General features: G+C 45.1%; 1 protein-coding gene across 4 annotated transcripts in view; it reads right to left on the reverse strand.

Moving 5' to 3' along the window:
• Positions 1–10,599: 10,599 nt before the first annotated feature.
• NDRG4 (NDRG family member 4) overlaps positions 10,600–18,511 on the reverse strand; it is a 65,412-nt gene continuing 57,500 nt past the window's right edge. For 2 of the 4 annotated variants that reach the window (XM_082269910.1, XM_082269912.1), the window contains 6 exons: positions 18,075–18,126; positions 16,657–16,704; positions 14,727–14,762; positions 14,473–14,524; positions 12,669–12,707; positions 10,600–11,987 (listed from right to left, as the gene is read on the reverse strand). In XM_082269910.1, the coding sequence (XP_082126036.1) occupies positions 11,833–11,987; positions 12,669–12,707; positions 14,473–14,524; positions 14,727–14,762; positions 16,657–16,704; positions 18,075–18,126 (382 nt within the window). In that variant the 3' untranslated portion in view covers positions 10,600–11,832. The remainder of the gene's footprint in view (positions 11,988–12,668; positions 12,708–14,472; positions 14,525–14,726; positions 14,763–16,656; positions 16,705–18,074; positions 18,127–18,511) is intronic. The other 2 variants (XM_082269911.1, XM_082269913.1) reach the window with 1 other exon arrangement.

Here is an 18,511-nt window from a genome sequence, read left to right on the forward strand (position 1 = left end):
GGTTATTTGGTTCCTGTCTAAATTGGCCCTTCTATGCGTATAAATGTGAGTTAAGGACCTTAGATTGTATGCTCCTTGAGGGCAGGGACTGATGTGACTGTACAACATTGATGTAAAGTGCTGCGTAAATTGACAGCGCTATGTAAGTACCTATAATAAATAAACAGACCATGGGGCAATTCAGGCAGAAATGTTGCCAGTGTGCACATAAAAGACCAGTCTAGGCAGCAGGCATAAATGTGGTTGAGCAAACAGGCAAATGGTAAGTACATAGGACATCAGATACAGGACAATGCAGGTAGTCAGACATAGAAGAAACACCTTCACTAATATCGTAGTGTAGGGTGACCAGACGTCCTCGGTTAACGGAGACAGTACCCGAACTGAGGACACTGTCCCTGGACCAATTCTGTCCCTGGTTTTGTCCCCGGATTGGATTTGAACAGGGCCGGGCAATTTCAAAGACAGTCAGTGCAGGATTAAAAAAAAATATTGTGACAGGCAGAGAGAGGCAGCTGAGCTCAGCTGAAGGTGTCCAACAGCAGGAACAGAGGAGACGCAAATCCCATCGTGGGACTGCCAGTGCCTTCAAGGCTTTAACAACGATGTGTATTGGGGGTATCTGTGAATAGACTACATTGCACTGTGTCTGTCTCTCTGGCATCATGAATGGTATCATAACTAACAGGCAGGGGGCGCTCTATCATGGCTCTGTCACAGTGTGTCATATAACATGGCTGCTTATTGGTCATAAGTCCACCATCAGCACCCAGCAGCCATATCATGTGATGTGACACACTATGACAGAGCCATGATAGTGTGCCCCCTGCCTGTGAGTTATCCTAACGCTGATGACCTGAACCAGTTGCCGACCGCCCCATGTCACATTTACTGCTACAGGGCTGTCACGCTGCGCAGGATCTTGTATATATACATGATCCTACATTTTTGGGTATCAGAGCTAATCAGCAGGTCTGGCGGACTCAATGTCTGCCGGTACCCGTTGATCATTCTGTACACAGCCAGAATGGTGGACTGCATCCTGATGAAGTGATGAGCACCAGCAGCACAGTAAATCCTGATAAGGTGATGAGTACCAGCAGCACAGTACATCCTGATGAATTGGTGAGCACCAGCAGCACAGTACATCCCGATGAAGTGGTGAGCAACAGCAGCACAGTAAATCCTGATAAGGTGATGAGTACCAGCAGCACAGTACATTCTGATGAATTGGTGAGCATCAGCAGCACAGTACATCCCGATGAAGTGATGAGCACCAGCAGCACAACACATCCTGATGCTAGTGCTCACCACTTCATTAAGATGTACTGTGCTGTTGGTGCTCACCTCTTCATCAGGATGTACTATGTTGTTGGTGCTCACCACTTCATCAGGATGTACGGTGCTGCTGGTGCTCACCACTTCATCAGGATGTACTGTGCTGCTGGTGCTCACCACTTCATCAGGATGTGCTGTGCTCAGGGGCGTAACTACAGGGGTTGCAGGGGTTGCAACTGCAACCGGGCCCCATGCTTCAGGGGGCCCGTGCAGCTCCACTGTATACCTGGATAGGAGGGGCGGCGGGGGCAGCATGTAGAGAAACCACTGTCCTCCTTTTTCCTCCTGTAGCTGCAGGAGAAAAATGGAGGAGATTGGTTCCTCTGTATGCTGCCCCTGACACTCCTATCCAGTTCACTTGTGTTCTGCTATCTCTGGGCCCCTGTGTGCTCCCCTGCCCCCCCCCCCCCCCCCCCACTGGGCCAACTGCAGAACTTGTGAAAGGGTCCCACTGCGGGACCGTAATAAAGGGCCCCGCAACGAGAGTGAAGGGCCCCAGGATGAGTGGGAGGAGCCCCAGGCTTAAAGGGAAGGGCCCCGGCCAGGTGTCTGGGGGGCCCTGCATGGTTTCTTGCACCGGGGCCCTGAAGGTTCTAGTTACGCCTCTGGCTGTGCTGTTGGTGCTCACCACTTCATCAGGATGTACTGCGTTGTTGATGCTCACCACTGCATCAGAATGTACTGTGCTGCTAGTGCTCACCACTTCATCAGGATGTACTGTGCTGCTGGTGCTCACCACTTCATCAGGATGTGCTGTGCTGTTGGTGCTCACCACTTCATCAGGATGTGCTGTGCTGTTGGTGCTCACCACTTCATCAGGATGTGCTGTGCTGTTGGTGCTCATCACTTCATCAGGATGTACTGTGCTGCTGGTGCTCACCACTTCATCAGGATGTACTGTGCTGCTAGTGCTCACCACTTCATCAGGATGTACTGTGCTGCTGGTGCTCACCACTTTATCAGGATGTACTGTGCTGCTAGTGCTCACCAATTCATCAGGGCACTCAGTGTTGTTGGTGCTCACCACTTCACAAGGATGTACTGTGCTGCTGGTGCTCACCACTTCATAAGGATGTACTGTGCTGCTGGTGCTCATCACTTCATCAGGACGTACTGTGCTGCTGCTGCTCACCACTTCATCAGGACTTGTATTAGTCTTGGTTGACCGACCATAGATTCATTTTTTTACTGTGTTGTTGGTGCTCACCACTTCATCAGGATGTACTGTGCTGCTAGTGCTCACCAATTCATCAGGGCACTCAGTGTTGTTGGTGCTCACCACTTCATCAGGACGTACTGTGCTGCTGCTGCTCACCACTTCACCAGAATGTACTGTGCTGCTGCTGCTCACCACTTCACCAGAATGTACTGTGCTGCTGGCTCTCACCATTCCACCAGGATGTACTGTGCTGTTGGTTCTCACCATTCCACCAGGATGTACTGCGGTGCTTGCTTGCTGCTGTTCAGTATGCCTGATTCTTTTTTGTAGGGACCCTTTCATTCTCTGAATCGGAGGCTTCTAATGACCTGCTGCTCTCCACGGTTCATATCCTGCATTCAAATCTGACAGTTCCTTCCCACTACTCTTAGCTGTCATGCTCAGAATCTGAAAGGTAACCTTAATTGTGAACCATTTTTCTTTTTAGACGTGTTCTGGCGATACTGGACCACAAAGCAGCCTTCACACAGGCCTTCTCTAGTGGCAGCTTAGCTGTCAGTGTTCCTGGCTCTCTTCCTTCCCCCTCTCTCCCCTCTCTGGCCAACAGTTGGTCTGTGGGCGATTCAATCGATGCCCCCCTCTGCAGGCTCCCAGGTTCAAGCTGTCATTTCGGTGGATATTTGTTTTTCTAATCAAGTTACAATTTGTCACTCATTGGAGTCTTTCCCCTTTCCGGTCAGCTGCCAGTAGATGGACAGGCTGCATGCTGTGACACCTTCCAAGCGGTTACTGATGAAGTTTGGGCTGAGCTCCATTCAGTGTCCTTTGCTATGGACTTGTATTAGTCTTGGTTGACAGACCATAGATTCATTTTTTCTGTTAAGCATGGACCGTGGGACTGGACTATTTAGGCTCTTTATCATATTGCTATTTTCATCAGTATCCAGTATAGTTTTTTTGTTTGGTTTATTTTTTATCAAGCTGGTAATTTATGCTCGTATAGTTATTTTGTAAATGCATAAATGCAGGGTGTTTTGCGCAGTATTCTTTTGGTTCGTAGTTTAGCATTGGGCATAAATTATGTCCCTAGAATATATTTTTTTTATTTTCTTTATTGCTATCACAAAGGGGCTAACAATGCCCCTATGTGATAGCATGGGCAGGACAGGTACTTTTTATGGAGACATTGGGGGGTCTATTAGGAATCAAGGTCTCGCCGACCCTGCAATGCAGATATTCAAACACAGATCGAGCTACGCTAGCCGAGGAATAACAGCTGTGACCCCGCAAGTGAAGTAATACACAACGATTCTGCGGTTGTTAGTCACAGGAGGAATTAGGGAACAGACTTTACCCAAGTTACTCTTGCTCTCAATGGGGAAGCCACCCATTCACATTTATCAGAAAGCCATTCCCTACCTCCTAAAGCCAGTACCAAGATGCTGACTTATTGACCTATGTTATCCCATATAAAAGGTAAGTACACAATCACCATCAGCAAAAAATGATTGTTACTTGAAGTTGGTAGGTAGTTTCTTTAAAGAGGTTGTAAACCCGTCCGACTTTTTTTTTTTGGCTACCTGTAAGAGAAACCCATAATGAGCTAGTATGCATCGCATACTAGCTCATTATGCAATACTTACCGCAGAACGAGCCCCCGCCGTGCCGCCCGCTTACCTGTATGACGGGCGACATGTCCAGTCGCCCGTCTTCCGGGATCGCGGCACCCGGCCATCTGATTGGCCGGAGCCGCGGTGACGTCACTCCCGCGCACGCGCGCAGGAGCCGACAGTCACGGCACAGGGCTCTGAAGGAACGGCACCAGTGGCCGTTCCTTCAGAGCGCATGCGCCAGTGACGTCACTGGCTGCATGTAAGGTAAATATCTCCTAAACGGTACATGTTTAGGAGATATTTACAGTACCTATAGGTAAGCCTTATTATAGGCTTACCTATAGGTAAAAGTGTCAGAGGAGGGTTTACTTCCTCTTTAATGCATTTCATGATGAGCTTCATTTGGAAGCTGTACTGCTTCGTATCAATGTGCTGTGCCATTCAAGGAGAGCCATAAAGAGTTGATGATCAATAGGCCAGAGTGGCAGACCCCAATACCCAGAGAGGGTCACTAGTGGATCACAGAAGATAATAGGGATAATAAGGGCTTTTTTTCTCAGAGAATAGGTGCATGAACTCCCCCTTTCCGAGCCTTTTCTCCGCCCCTACCCGCTTCCGAGCACCATTCCTTAGTTCCATCCCCTACCCACCCAGATTCTAGGACAATATCCCCCCTGGACAACATCCCCCTGGACAATATCCCCCCAGGACAACATCCCCCCGGGACAACATCCCCCCCGACAATATCCTCCCTGGACAATATCCCCCTAGACAATATCCACCCTCTAACCCTAACCCTATGTCCTGGGGGGAAATTACCTGGGGGATGTTGTCCCGGGGGGGGGGGGATATTATCTGGGGGGATGTTGTCCCGGGGGAATATTATCCGGGGGGATGTTGTCCCGGGGGGATTATGTCCAGGGGGATGTTTTCAGGGGGGATATTGTACTGATACCACCCACCCCCCAGTACTGCCCTTTTAGACGATAAAGAACCAAGTATAGTTTTGTGGTGCTCAGTAATTTGTATGGAAATTGGTAATGATAACAAGAAAAGCAGTAAAATAGATCCCATGGTGCCAGTAACAAAATATCCCCCTAACAACAATGGACAACCCATAGCAACAATAGACTCCCGGCAGCAACAACAGATCACCCCCATAGCCAGCATCAATAGACTCTCTGGCAGCCAGCAACAATAGACCCCTCCCTCAACAGTAGATCTCTCTTGCTGGTGGTAAGCAGGCTGTGAAAGCCTAATGAAGGAGCATGGATGCTCCGAACGCGCGAACTTCCTGCTCCACCTCATAACTGGATGTGACGTCATCAGCTCGGGAAGCCAGAATACACACCACCGCCAGACTGCGGGCTACAGCTGCTTACCACCAGCCTTCCCACGGGACTGCTCACCCCCCCCCCCCCCACGTTCCTTCCTTTTTTCTTTTGATTCTTAAGGTTAAGGCAGAATCAATAGATTTGGTATCAAATATTCTGGTATACATATTATACTTCTTATTTTTGTTTCTATTTTTGATTTTGATTTTTATTTTATTTTAATTTTTTATTCTTTATTTTATATTTATTTTTATTTATATATGTATATTCTTTATTTATTTTTATTTTATTTATATATATCTATCTATATATTTTTCAATTTTGTGTATCTTGTTTATATATTTCTTGTAAGTAATTTATCCAGATTAATTGATATACAATATAATTTTTTTCTAGGAGTAATTTATCCAGATGGATTGTTATATAATAAGTATTTTATGTATTAGGGATTTAGAATTTTTTTATCAATTACTGATATGTGTAATTTTTATCTATTCATTTTATGAAGTATAATAAATTTTAAGATTTTAATAATGTAATAAGTTATCGGCAACAGGAAATGAGGTGGTGATCTTAATTATCTTATAGATTTTCCATAGATTTAAATATATAATTTTCCAACTATTTATTTCATCTATCTAAATAATTATTGCGGATATAGTTGCCATTTAGTCCCGTGGGGACACGCTCGGCATTAGATTGGCAACAGGAAGTCAATAGATAGATTGTATTCCACCCCTTTTTCCTCTGATTGGTTTGCGAGCGGAGCCAGACAAGTATAAAAACACAAGCCGCCTTACCGGAAGTGATGTCTTTGATAACACCCATTAAGGCGGGCAAAACGCGTCGACGCACTTCCGGGCAGCGGAGCATTGCAGCGTCATTTCCTGTTAACCACCCTGGAACGCACGCCGGCAGCAACACGGAAGTGAAGGGACAAGCTGTATAATGCTGTTCAATGCTGACTTTTAATGATACCTTTGTGAGTATTATTCTTTACTTTTTGATTTTAATAAAATCCTACGGGCTTCACTATGTTCGGCTTCTTCCCTTTCTTTTGAAACATTTATTGGAGAGAGAGAGGTGATGAATCATTGAGGAGCCATTCATAAAGGGTTGCATGTTATCCATCCATCCGTTCAAGGGATATCTTATGTGCTTGTGTGGCTGCATATATCCTGTTATCCGACCAAGGAACATCATATATGCTTAAGACTCATTTATATCCCAAATCTGGTGAGTTCATCCCCATTGGGGGTCTTATTCCTGAAGAGCACTTGGGCACTTTTATGGATTTGAGCACCTTTCTGGCACTTTAGTTTCTTTGGAAGAAACCTTTTTTTGGACTGCACCTTAACAAATAATTTGCACTTTATATGGTTATATTATGGACACTTAATTATTGCACCTTATAATATTATATTTAGTGATTATGAATGCACTTTATTCTATATTGTAATATTTTTTGCTATAGTATATTGATTTTTTTATAGCACTTATATGTATTTTTTACCTGTTAGCGCTGTCTATATATGTTTTTAGTTTTTTTTTTGGTATTTTACCTAGTGAGCAGCAGCTTCAGGATTCATTCTATTTTATCTTCACTAATTTATACATCACAGCGCGGATAATAATTTATTGTTTTACACAAATGAAATGAAATGGTTCAGATTACATTTTTTATTTTGAATAGAAAAATGAAGATTTTAAACAAATAGGATCATCATTTTCTGTGGGACCAATGATGGATGTTTGCCAACTGTTTAATCACAATCACAAAAAGAAAAAGTGGATGACACTGGTTCCAGTATATGCCACCCCTCCTGTCCAAGTCTAAAAACAGAATGTGACAGGGAGGCTGCACTGCCCCCCCCCCCCCCCCCCAGAGCATGGGGCCTGGGTCGCCATTGTGACCCCTGACACTACAGCAGTGGTTGGGGTGTGTGTGGTAAAAACAACTATGGGGTTTAAAGAGGTTGTAAACCCTCCTTAATGACTTTTGCCTATAGGTAAGCCTATAATAAGGCATACCTATAGGTACTGTAAATATTTCCTAAACTTGCACCATTTAGGAGATATTTACATTGCATGCACCCGATGATGTAATTGGCGCATGGGCTCTGAAGGAACGGCCACCCTTGTGCCGTGAATGGCGGCTCCCGCGCGCATGTGCGGGAGTGATGTAATCGCGCCTCCGGCCAATCAGATGGCCGAAGGACGCGAACCAGGAAGGGCGGCCGAAAACGTCTGCCGTGTTACCTGTGAGCGGGCGGCACTGTGGGGGCTTCATTCTAAGGTATTTCATAATGAGCTAGTATGCGATGCATACTAGCTCATTCTGCCTTTGTCGCTCAGGTTTTTCTTTTTTTAAATGTTTTTTTCTGAGGTTTACAACCTCTTTAAATGCCCCCCAAATTGCAAATGTACACAAGCCCTTACTATCCTGAGCCTCCTTTTAAGGCTGCTTTCACATTGATGCACAGTGCTCCTGCGGGTTAGCTGCGCTTTGCCAAAGACTTCTATTACATCTTGTGGGTGTGGTACACTTTCAGGAAGCACACCAAACCTGCAGGAAATAATGGAAGTCTATGGCTCAGTGTAGCTAACCTGCAGGAAAGTCGCAGGTGCACTGCGCTGCACCCACAGATCAGTGTAAAAGCAGCCTAATAGTTATTAACCCTTTTTATAAGTGCTACTATGCCCATCGCAAAAGCACAGTGTATGTGTTGTTTAACCACTTGACCTCCGGAAGGTTTACCCTCCTTCCTGACCAGGCCATTTTTTGCGATATGGCACTGTGTTGCTTTAACTGACAATTGCGCGGACGTGCTATACTGTACTCAAACCAAATTGATGTCCTTTTTTTCCTACAAATAGTGCTTTCTTTTGGTAGTATTTTGATCACCTCTGCGGTTTTTATTTTTTGCGCTAGAAACAAAAAAGAACGGACAATTTTGAAAAAAAAAAATACATTTTTTTTTAAATTTCTGCTATAAAACCTACCCAATAAAAAAAAATTAAAAATCAAAATGTCTTCATCAATTTAGGCCAATATGTATTACATATTTTTGGATAAAAAATCCCAATAAGTGTATATTGATTGTTTTGTGCAAAAGTTACAGCATCCTTAAACTTTGGGATATTTGTTTTCATTTTTTTACTAGTAATGGCGACGATCAGCGACTTATAGGTGGACTGTGATATTGCGGCGGACAAATTGGACACCGAACTGACACTTTTTTGGGGACCAGTGACATTATTACAGTGATCATTGCTAAAAATATGCACTGGCACTGAACTAATGACACTGGCAGGTAAGGTATTAACATCAGAGGGCAATCAAAAGGGTTAAATGTGTGTCTAGGGAGTGTTTACTAACTGTGGGGGAGGTGCTTTTACTGCTTGAAGACATGGATCAGTTTTCCTGCTGCACAGGAATACAGGATCCATGTCTTCTGTACTCACAGAATGACAGTCTGTCTTGTTTACATATGCTGACTGTCATTCTGCTAGACTACCGAATGATCAGCGTCTCCTGGTGGGGGTCAGTGAGACCGACTGATCGGGGAGCAAAGCTCGCGCCCGACACCTGAAAGTGCAGAGTCATTTATATATAAGTGATTTTGCGCAGAGCGGCCGACCCTGTAGCAGTAAATCTGCTATAGGGCAGTCGAGAACCGTGTACTACACTTACCTTCTTTTCCTATTTCAAAGCGTTGGGTAAGCACATGCATGTAAACATCAATCGCGTCACACAAGTGAGGTACCATCAAGAACCATGGAGTGAGAGCAATAATTCTAGGGCCACCATTTATTGTTAACTCTACCTATAAAGACTTTAAAAGGGTCGCCTATGGAACATTTTGGGTACTGTCACCATTTCACAGATGTGTGCAATTTTAAGACTTGACATGTTTGATATATATTTACTCGACACCACTCATCTTTTATATATTACCAAAAACTTGGTAATGGGGTAAAATTTAGTGTTTGTGTACACTGAATTGCTTGAAGTTTTTTTTTTTTTCCTAAAAAAATTCATTTTTGCTAAAAAATTACGCAAATATCGTGCAACCTAAAAAATTTAAACTACCACCATTTTATTCTCCATGGTCTCTGCTTTCAGAAAAAGACTAGAGCCAGGTTAGGCTTCCAGTCGCCACATCCAGTAATGGTCTGGTTGCATGTCAGATAAGAAACTATTAGGAAGGGACTAAAGTGCACAGTACATAGGCTGACTGGGAGTTCAAGTGCCACATCACAGTTCCTGTTAAAAGCTCCGTTCCAGGTTAGTTGGACAACAATTGGAGGATCCCCGAATGACCCCTGATCTTGTCTTTAGGACAGAGACAGATGGAAACATCATTCTCAGGGGCCCCTTCAACTTGACTTTGCTGCAATATTCGTGTGGAGGTATCTGGTTCCCTTATTTACTTACAGGTTTAGCGCAATATCCTGTTTGAGGAGGACCATTTCTCATAACCCCCTCAAAAGAGGGCTACACTAGAATAAAAGCAAGTATAGTAAAGATAGCATGGTTAACAATGCACTTGATTTCTGTGCAATGAGCCTGCTCCTAATTTTATTTTCTTAAACGGAATGCCATCTGGGGCAACTTTTTATATTTTCATACACATGTTAAAATCAGCATTTGTTGCTAGAAAATTACTTAAAACAACCAAACATTATATATTTTCTGTAAGCAAAGCCCCTGGAGAATACAATGGTGGCTGTTTAAAATTTTAATCAAAATAGTCGCACAGCCATTTATCAAATGCAAAATTCCAGTAGAAAAACCACTGGAGACCACCATCATTAGGTGTATCCAGTAGATGATACTTAAGACCTCCACAGTGTTAGATTCAGAGGCCTCCACTGTAAGTTCCCAGAGACCAGCATCTTTATGATGTATCATTTGTTCCTGAAGAGCAGACACTAGGATCAGATACCATGATTCAATGGTACATCTCTCAAGATTCTAAAGGTTACGGCCTATCAGTGGTGGTCATCTGGGTACTAATAGTAAAGCCTAGTGGTGGTGATCTTAGGGAACTTACCTGATGATTTTGGATCCCGATTCCTCCACCTGTCCTGTCCCCTTTCCCCACCATTAAAAAAAATTGAGACAAAGAAAAGAGTAATGCCTGAGCAGGAATAAAGAAAATGTGCAGATTTCAGACTTTTATTGAAGTTTCTTGAATTTTTCCATTACTATCGTGGAGTTATTTGTACGGATGGCTTAATGCAACTAGAAGCATTCACCACCACAATAGACATATATGAGTACAGAGTCACTGCACACACAGACAGGATTTGGGAACGGTCACAGGAGAGGAAAAGAAGTGAATACGCCTAGTATGTAGAATAATGTCTAGATCGGCAGGACACGCAGGTGATGAATGGGGAAGAGACATCAAGATAAGGGGACAGGGGAGACAGGACACCGCTAGAAATAAGGAAAATGTTCAAACCTACGCAAAGATAACCCCTAACTGTCCACATGTTTCTCTCCCACCACAAAAAATCTCATATCATAATTCTACATTTCACCATCTACGACCAATATTAACTTCTGAGACGCCAGATACACTAAACCTATCCAACTATGTCCTTCAACACACTGGACTTGTAGAGTCTGCCTTACCTACTGACAACCCTGTCCATTAAGGACTCAGAAACCACCCATTCATAGTGTTATCTGAAGATTTCCAGATCCCAGCTCTAGATTATCATCAACAGATCTCCACTTTCTATTATCTTCCAAAGATCTCCCAATCCTAGCTTCCGAGTATGTTCTTGATCCACGGTATACATGATAAAATGGACATCTCTGGATCTCAGCTCTTAAAATGCATAGATCCCAGCTTTATAGTTTTTATCTGACAATCACTAGGTCTCAATTCTACAGTATCATATTATGACCTGTAGATCCTAACCATCAAGTGTAAAATGTATGGTTGCAATGTTTTTGTGCCATAAACAGATCTCCAGCTGACTTCCACCTCACCCAGCAATCTCTGTCCATGGGCTTTCAGAGTTTAAAATTAATCTCACCAAAGCCACCAATCTGCTGCCCTAAGTCTTCACCTCTACAGAGAAGAGTCAGTCTTCTGCAGCATGGGATGACTACCACATCTTTCCCTCTATATAAATCTCATCCACCACTTACCCCACACCTATCTGCTCTTACCCCTGTTAATTCCAATCACAAGGGGAACTAAGAGACAACACACCAGATGAACTACTGTCACCCTGGTTTTTGGATCCCCAAGAAACGCCAGACGCTGTTTAGAGGGGGAGGGGTGCAGGAAGCAGAACTTGCAAAGAAGAGATGGGTAATGAATGGGGAAGAGGGGAACTTGGGGGAGAAGGTGCTGGTTGCAACTCTTCAGCAGGACACTTCCATGGTGTGATTGATCTGCCCAATCCCCTCGCTGCTTTCTGAATGGGTGCAGGGCCGTGGGCGTCCTCCATCCACAGAACTGGCGCTGGTGAGAGAAGCTGTGCGAGAACGGGCGAGTCGGGTCATGCTGGCGGAGGGCACTGAAGGCATAGAGAAGGGAGAACAGGATACATGTTACTAGAAAATCTACAGATGAACATTGGCTGCATAACAGGAGCTCCAGTAGCAACTAAAATGGTTAACACCCTAACATGAGAGTCCTGGAATATGGTCGAGATTTAACCCTTTCATGCAGTAGGGTAGCAGCAGCCTGAGGTTCTACAGGAACCTGCCAACCAGGACATGCTAACCAGAATAATATTCCCCCTGGAGGAAGGAATGCCATTGGCCCCCTGGAAAAAGGAATGCCATAGGCTTCCCTACCCCAAGATTTACCACCAAGACAGGGGACTGGTGATAGCCCTGTTACTATTAAACAATGTTCTAGAAGGCAGGCAAAGAGTACCCGTTTCCACCGTGACAGTGGCAGCTGCATGTAGTGATGACAGAGGTAGGGATAAATATCCCAGACTCTGGCAGCTATGGGACAAATCAGAAGGGTCCTCAGTAACTCTGAGTCTCACATTTACGAGAGAGGGGCCCATTAGAAAGAGCTCCTTCCCTGGTAGTACGGGGACTCAGAGGGGTAAGCTTGAGTTGCAGCATCCTCTATGTGGGAGGTAGGCACAGCAGTCATGGGGTTGGAGGGAGCTACAGCACTGGGAACATGCAGCATTGACAGCAAATCTGACAGCAGAGCAGGGGAGGGAAACATTGGGTACCTGCACTGGCACTTTGTCTCCGATCCTTCAGGGAAGCAACTGAGGGAGAAAGACGAGGAGGAAGAGAGGGGCGCACACAGGGCAGTTATGAGGAGAGGTGGAGGAGACACAGAAATGTCACATTAACACATTAGATACAAATTTTCTGAGAGACAGACATGGTACACTGCGCACAGGGTGAGCAAAGACATAAACATGGTGGGAGGCAGACACAGCTATAGAACCAAAGAATGGGTGGGGTGACACACAACCAATGTTACACACTAAAAGGGACTGTGGTAGACGTTTCCACTTAGGAATGTAATGGTCGTTGAGCAGACCGGACACACACATTTTAACACAATTGCCAAAAGGTGTACCCACAACTGCCAGACACACAATCAAACAAAATAATCAACAGACAAATGGCAAAGACCATTGGATACTCCTCATTTAGAACACCATTGGATACCCACCAACAGCCATTTACCGATGGATACCATCCACCATCAGACAAGCACCACTGAATAGTACCCCCCGCCATCAGGCACACACCATTGAATACCTGCAATCAGGGACTTAGCACTGGATAACCGCCAGTAGAAACACACCATTAGGTACCCTTCCCCTGGCACATACCATTGTATACCCTCCATCAGGCACTCCTTTTCAGATACCCACCATCAGGCACACACTATTGAATATCAGGGACTCACCACTGAATGCTTGCCATCAGGCAAACACCACATACCCACCATCAGGCAAACATTGGATACAGGTCATCAGGCACTCGCCATATCAGACACACACCACTGGATACTGACCATCAGGGACTCATTATTAGATACCTACCATCAGCCACAAACCATTGGATACCCACCATCAAGCAAACACCATTGGATTCCCACCATCAGGCACTCCCTGTTGGATATACACCATCAGACCAGTGTTTCTCAACCTTTTTTCAGTCAAGGCACACTTTAAAAATTATGGACAATCTGGAGGCACCCTTTAAAAATGATGGACAGTCTTGAGGCACCCCATTCTAAAATGTAAAAACTATTCTAATAGTTTTACATAATGCAGCAACATCCACACATGTGGGAAACCCAACGTTGGAGGTGGTTTATTCCTCCAAAGTAAATACACGTTTGCAAACTGGTGCTAAATAGTATTCCAATGTTTCTCTTCTCCCTCATTTTTTCTAAATCACTTAGCTAATGTGACCCCAACATCGATGGAGAGGGGCAGGGGACAGTTAAACAAGGATCCTATGCAGGCGACTTACATCCTCCTTATCAATGGTTGTTAGGACTCCGGCAGCTAGAAAGTTGAAATAGTGTGCAATGAAAACCTGTGGCTTTGTGTAAATAAAAGGCAGGCTTTGTATTCAAATTTTGGGCACTTTTTAGGCATTTTGTCATGGCACCCCTGAAGAAGTCTCAAGGCACCCCAGGGTGCCTGGGCACCCTGGTTGAAAAAGGCTGCATCAGACACACACCACTGGATACCCACCATCAGGCACTCACTATTTGATACCCGCCATTAGGCACCCATTCTTGGATACCCACCATCAGGCACTCCCTATTGGATAACCACCATCAGGGACTAACCATTGGATACCCTCCATCAGGCACACATCATTGAATACTGTCCATCAAGCACACACTATTGGCTACCAGCCATCAAGCACACACTATTGCGTACCGGCCATTGGGCACACACTAATACCCGCCATGAGGCAAACAACATTGGATACCAGCCATTGGGCACTCAGCCAAATGAACTCTGATACATCCACATGATCCAGGCAAACTGTACTTACTATATCCCATTCCTTGGAGGAAATATTTGAAGGCTTCTGTCAGTTTTCCAGGCTGTGCAGGAGAAGGAAATATGTAACTACACTTCATATTAGCGACATCTCTAGACCCTCAACATACCAGGGACCCCTCCCACAATCTTGTTTGTTTCTCACACGATTCCTTTTGTCCAAAGATCTCCCATGATAGTCTGGATATGAATGTTTATTCATAGACATAGGGTTACTGAATGATCTAGAGAAATGGTTGGTGTTACCTGTGTCACTTGAGGAAGTCCGCCAGAATCGGCCATCTGTGGGGACAGAAGAAGGGGCAGCTAGTAAATAAATTAATATGTTTACATATGAAATGCAGCTCAAATGAAAAATAAAATATTGGTAAAAAAAAAAAAATATGAACAGACACCACCCTGAGAATGAGGAACCAAGAATCCTGTCCTCAGCTTGATTCACCTGCTGCTATTGTGGTAAAACAGAAGCAGAACAACACTGAGAAGAACCCCGAATGGTCATACCAATCAGGAAGAAGTAAGAAGGATGAGCTGAGGGCCTGGAAATTCTAGGGAAGTTGTTGGGTTAATTGTAGGAGGGTGGTGCACAGTAAATGGAGGCTATAGAGAAGAAGGGGGTGGGAAAGATGGAAGAGACATTGAGGTTTGGAAGGTTGGGGGAGGCTGATATTGGGATTGAAAGTAATGGGTAAGGGTGGGGGATGAAAGGTTGGAGAAGAGTGAGGACGAGAGTTTGGATGAGGGTGAGGAGCTTGGAGTGGGCGGATACTGTGAAATGGAAGCTATAGGGAACAGTGGAGGTGGAATGGTTAGAAGAGGGTAACACTGCAAATTGGAATAAGAATAGGATGGTTGGAAAATGGTAATAATAAGGGATTGGAAGCGATGGAGAAGTTGAGGATAGGAAGGCTGGCAGAGGGTAATACTGAGGGATCAGAGGTTATTGGAGGGGGCTGAGGTGAAAAGGTTGGAAGAGGTGGATACTGAAGTTTGGAGAAGGGTTATACAGGAGAGATTGGAGGATGAAATGTGTAAGGAGGATGATACTGAAGGTTGGGTAGGTTGAAGGATGGTGACACTGAATGATATGGAAGCTATAGGGGAGGGCAGTGGAAAGTTTAGAGAAGGGTGACACTGAAGGTTGGAATGGCTGGAGGAAGAGGATACTGAGGGATTGGATGTTAGAGGGAAGGGCAAAGGTGGGAAGGTTGTGGGTGGGGATGAGGTTGGTAAGGTTGGAATACGGAAAATGCTGAAAATTTGAAGACTATGGGAAGCAACAACGTTAGGATGGTTGGAGAGGGGTGATACTGAGGGACTATGGGGGAAGGGATGAGGTTTGTATTGTTGGAGGAGGTTGAAGCTGTAGGTTGAGGTGAGGTTGCCAAGGTCATAGTAGGGTAATGCTGATGGATTTGAGGCTAGGGGAATGGAGCAAGGTTAGGATACTTGGAGCAGGGTGATACTGAGGCGCTGTAGGTTATGGGGGAAGTGGTAAAATTAGCATGGTAGGAGGAGGCTAATGCTGAGAGATTGGAGGCTATGGGAATAGGGAAAGGACAGGATGGCTAGAGGAGGGTGACACTGAGGCACACAAAGCTATGGGGAAGGGATGAGGTTAGGATGGTTAATGGAGCATAATGCTGAGAGACTGGAGGCTCTGGGGAAGGGATGAGATTAGTATGATTGGAGTAAGGTAATGCTGAGAAATTGGAGGCTTTGAGAATAGGGAAAGGTTAGGATGGTTAGAGGAAGGTTAGGATGGTTAGAGGGTGACATTTAGGCACTGGAGGCTTTGGGGGAAAGGATGAGGTCAGGACGGTTGAAGGAGGGTAATGATGAGAGATTGGAGGCTATGGGGAAGGGATGAGGTTGGGATGGTTTGAGGAAGGTGATACAGAGGCACTGTAGGCTATGAGAAAGGGATGAGATTAGCTTGGTTGGAGGATAGTAATGCTGAGAGATTGATGGCTATGGGGAAGGGGCTAGGGTGATTGGAGGTGGGTAATGCTGAGGGCAAGAATAAAGTTGGGATATTTGGAGGAGGCTATAGGGAAGGGCAGGGGTGATAAAGTTGGATATATTGAGGGGTCAGAGGCTGCAAAGAAAGATGAAGCCAGAACAGGGTTAAACTACATCAGGAATTCCCACAATTGTATGAAACTGTTTCAGTTACCTTCAGGAATGTTGTGTTTGTTGGGTCAAGTTTAGAATTACATTCAACCTGTAGGAGAAAAACACACAGTAAGATCTTCCCATCAATAAGATCTAAAAATAGAACAATACTCTGGCAGCAGACACTGGGATGAAGCCAAGAACATTGGGGTGCAGTACATCAGCATTCAATAAGGGAGAGACATGCAGCCAACACAGATGAGCCGTTATCATGATGTAACATCCCCACAACAGAGCGTGACAACCATCATTCCCACAATGCGTTTCATCATTGCACATGTGGAGGGTGCACAGACTCTACAAATAGCAATATTCTATGATTTAGGTATCTGCATTCATTTGATCCAGATATCTAAACCACGTACAACCTACTCTAGTATACCACTATACCCATGGGTCTGATTTATTACCGAGGACCTTGTAATCTACTACACATGATCAATCTCTAGGAATCTCTTAACTGATTACACAGTGAGTCTAATCATGTACTAAGGATATAGTAATCGATTACACAATGGGTCTGACCAGTCACTAGGGATCTAGTAATCTACACTACATTGGGTCTAACCAATCACATGGTAATCTATAGTTAAGCTGGCAAAAGACCAAGCAATTTTCTCAATTTCCCCTTCAAGACAGTCAGTGGAGGAGGAGGAGGAGCTGTCCCTGCCGGAAGAACAGTGATTATTGCTAGTGGCTAGAACAGCCACTAGCACACATTGCATGTAAAATAGGACAGGCTGGTTGTACCCAAGTTGATCAATCGATCATCTTGGGTACATTCAGCCTGGCCATACATGGTTTGAATTGTCAATGGACAGCTTTAAAAGAGGTGGATGCAGCATCGGATGCTGCATCTTTCCCCTGCCGGCTCTAAGACTGAGAACCAAACGATCAAAGGCCGCTGATTGCTCGGTTGTCAGAGCTCCGTGAGAAGAGAGCTAGTGACTGCTCTGTGCTGGGCTGCAGAGGGGGCGGGAGTGGCTGGATCAGGCTCTAAGTGGCTGAGCTGGGTGCTGGTCCAGGCATGTGGGCGGATCCCGATTTTTTTGTTGCGATCTTGCCCCGAGCCTGGACCGCCACTGTGACTTCAGTCCGCTTTCAGCAGAAAACAGGTCACATGAGTGCAGAACGAACTGCAACTCCTGTGATCCACAGGAGAAGTACAGCCATTCTCTTTTAATAAAAAAAAACTTGGGCGTGGGGTTTTAGTGATCCACTATACAAAGGGTATAACCTATGACTAAGGATCTAGCAATGTACTACACACAGGCCTACCTGCTGCTGTAATCTGTTCGATCATTCAGTGTATGAGCAGAGGCACAAGTGTAATGATACAATCTAATCCTATGTCTATGGACATGCAGATGTAGTACCAGATAGAAGAATTATCAGATGATAGAAGAGTACAGAACTGACCACACTGTCTTCAGCTGGGGAATTATCTCCAACCACCAGCATGACCGGAGCCCTGAGAGAGAGGAGAGGGAAGAGAAAAGGGACAGAGGGTAGGGGGATAACGAGAAAAAGAGGTGTGGTGGTTCAAGATGGGGAGAGCGGTGAATGAAGGGTCAGAAATGAGGAGAGTGAAGAAGCGAGGGAGGGGGGACAGAGACGGGGAGAGTGAAGGATTGAGGGAGGGGGGGCAAAGATGGGGAGAGTGGAGGATGGGGGAGGGTCAAAGATGGGAAGAGTGGAGAACGAGGGGTCATTGATAAAGAAGAGTAGATGATGGGGGGGTCAGAGATGGGGAGAACGGTGAATTGGGGGGGTCAGAGATGAAGAGAGTGGAGGATAGAGGGATGTAGATTGGGTAGGGTGGGTGAGAGGAGGGGAGAGGAGGTCAAACATGGGGA

This window comes from Pelophylax lessonae (genome assembly GCF_965119305.1).
Source record: "Pelophylax lessonae genome assembly, chromosome: 10".
NCBI lineage: Eukaryota > Metazoa > Chordata > Amphibia > Anura > Ranidae > Pelophylax > Pelophylax lessonae.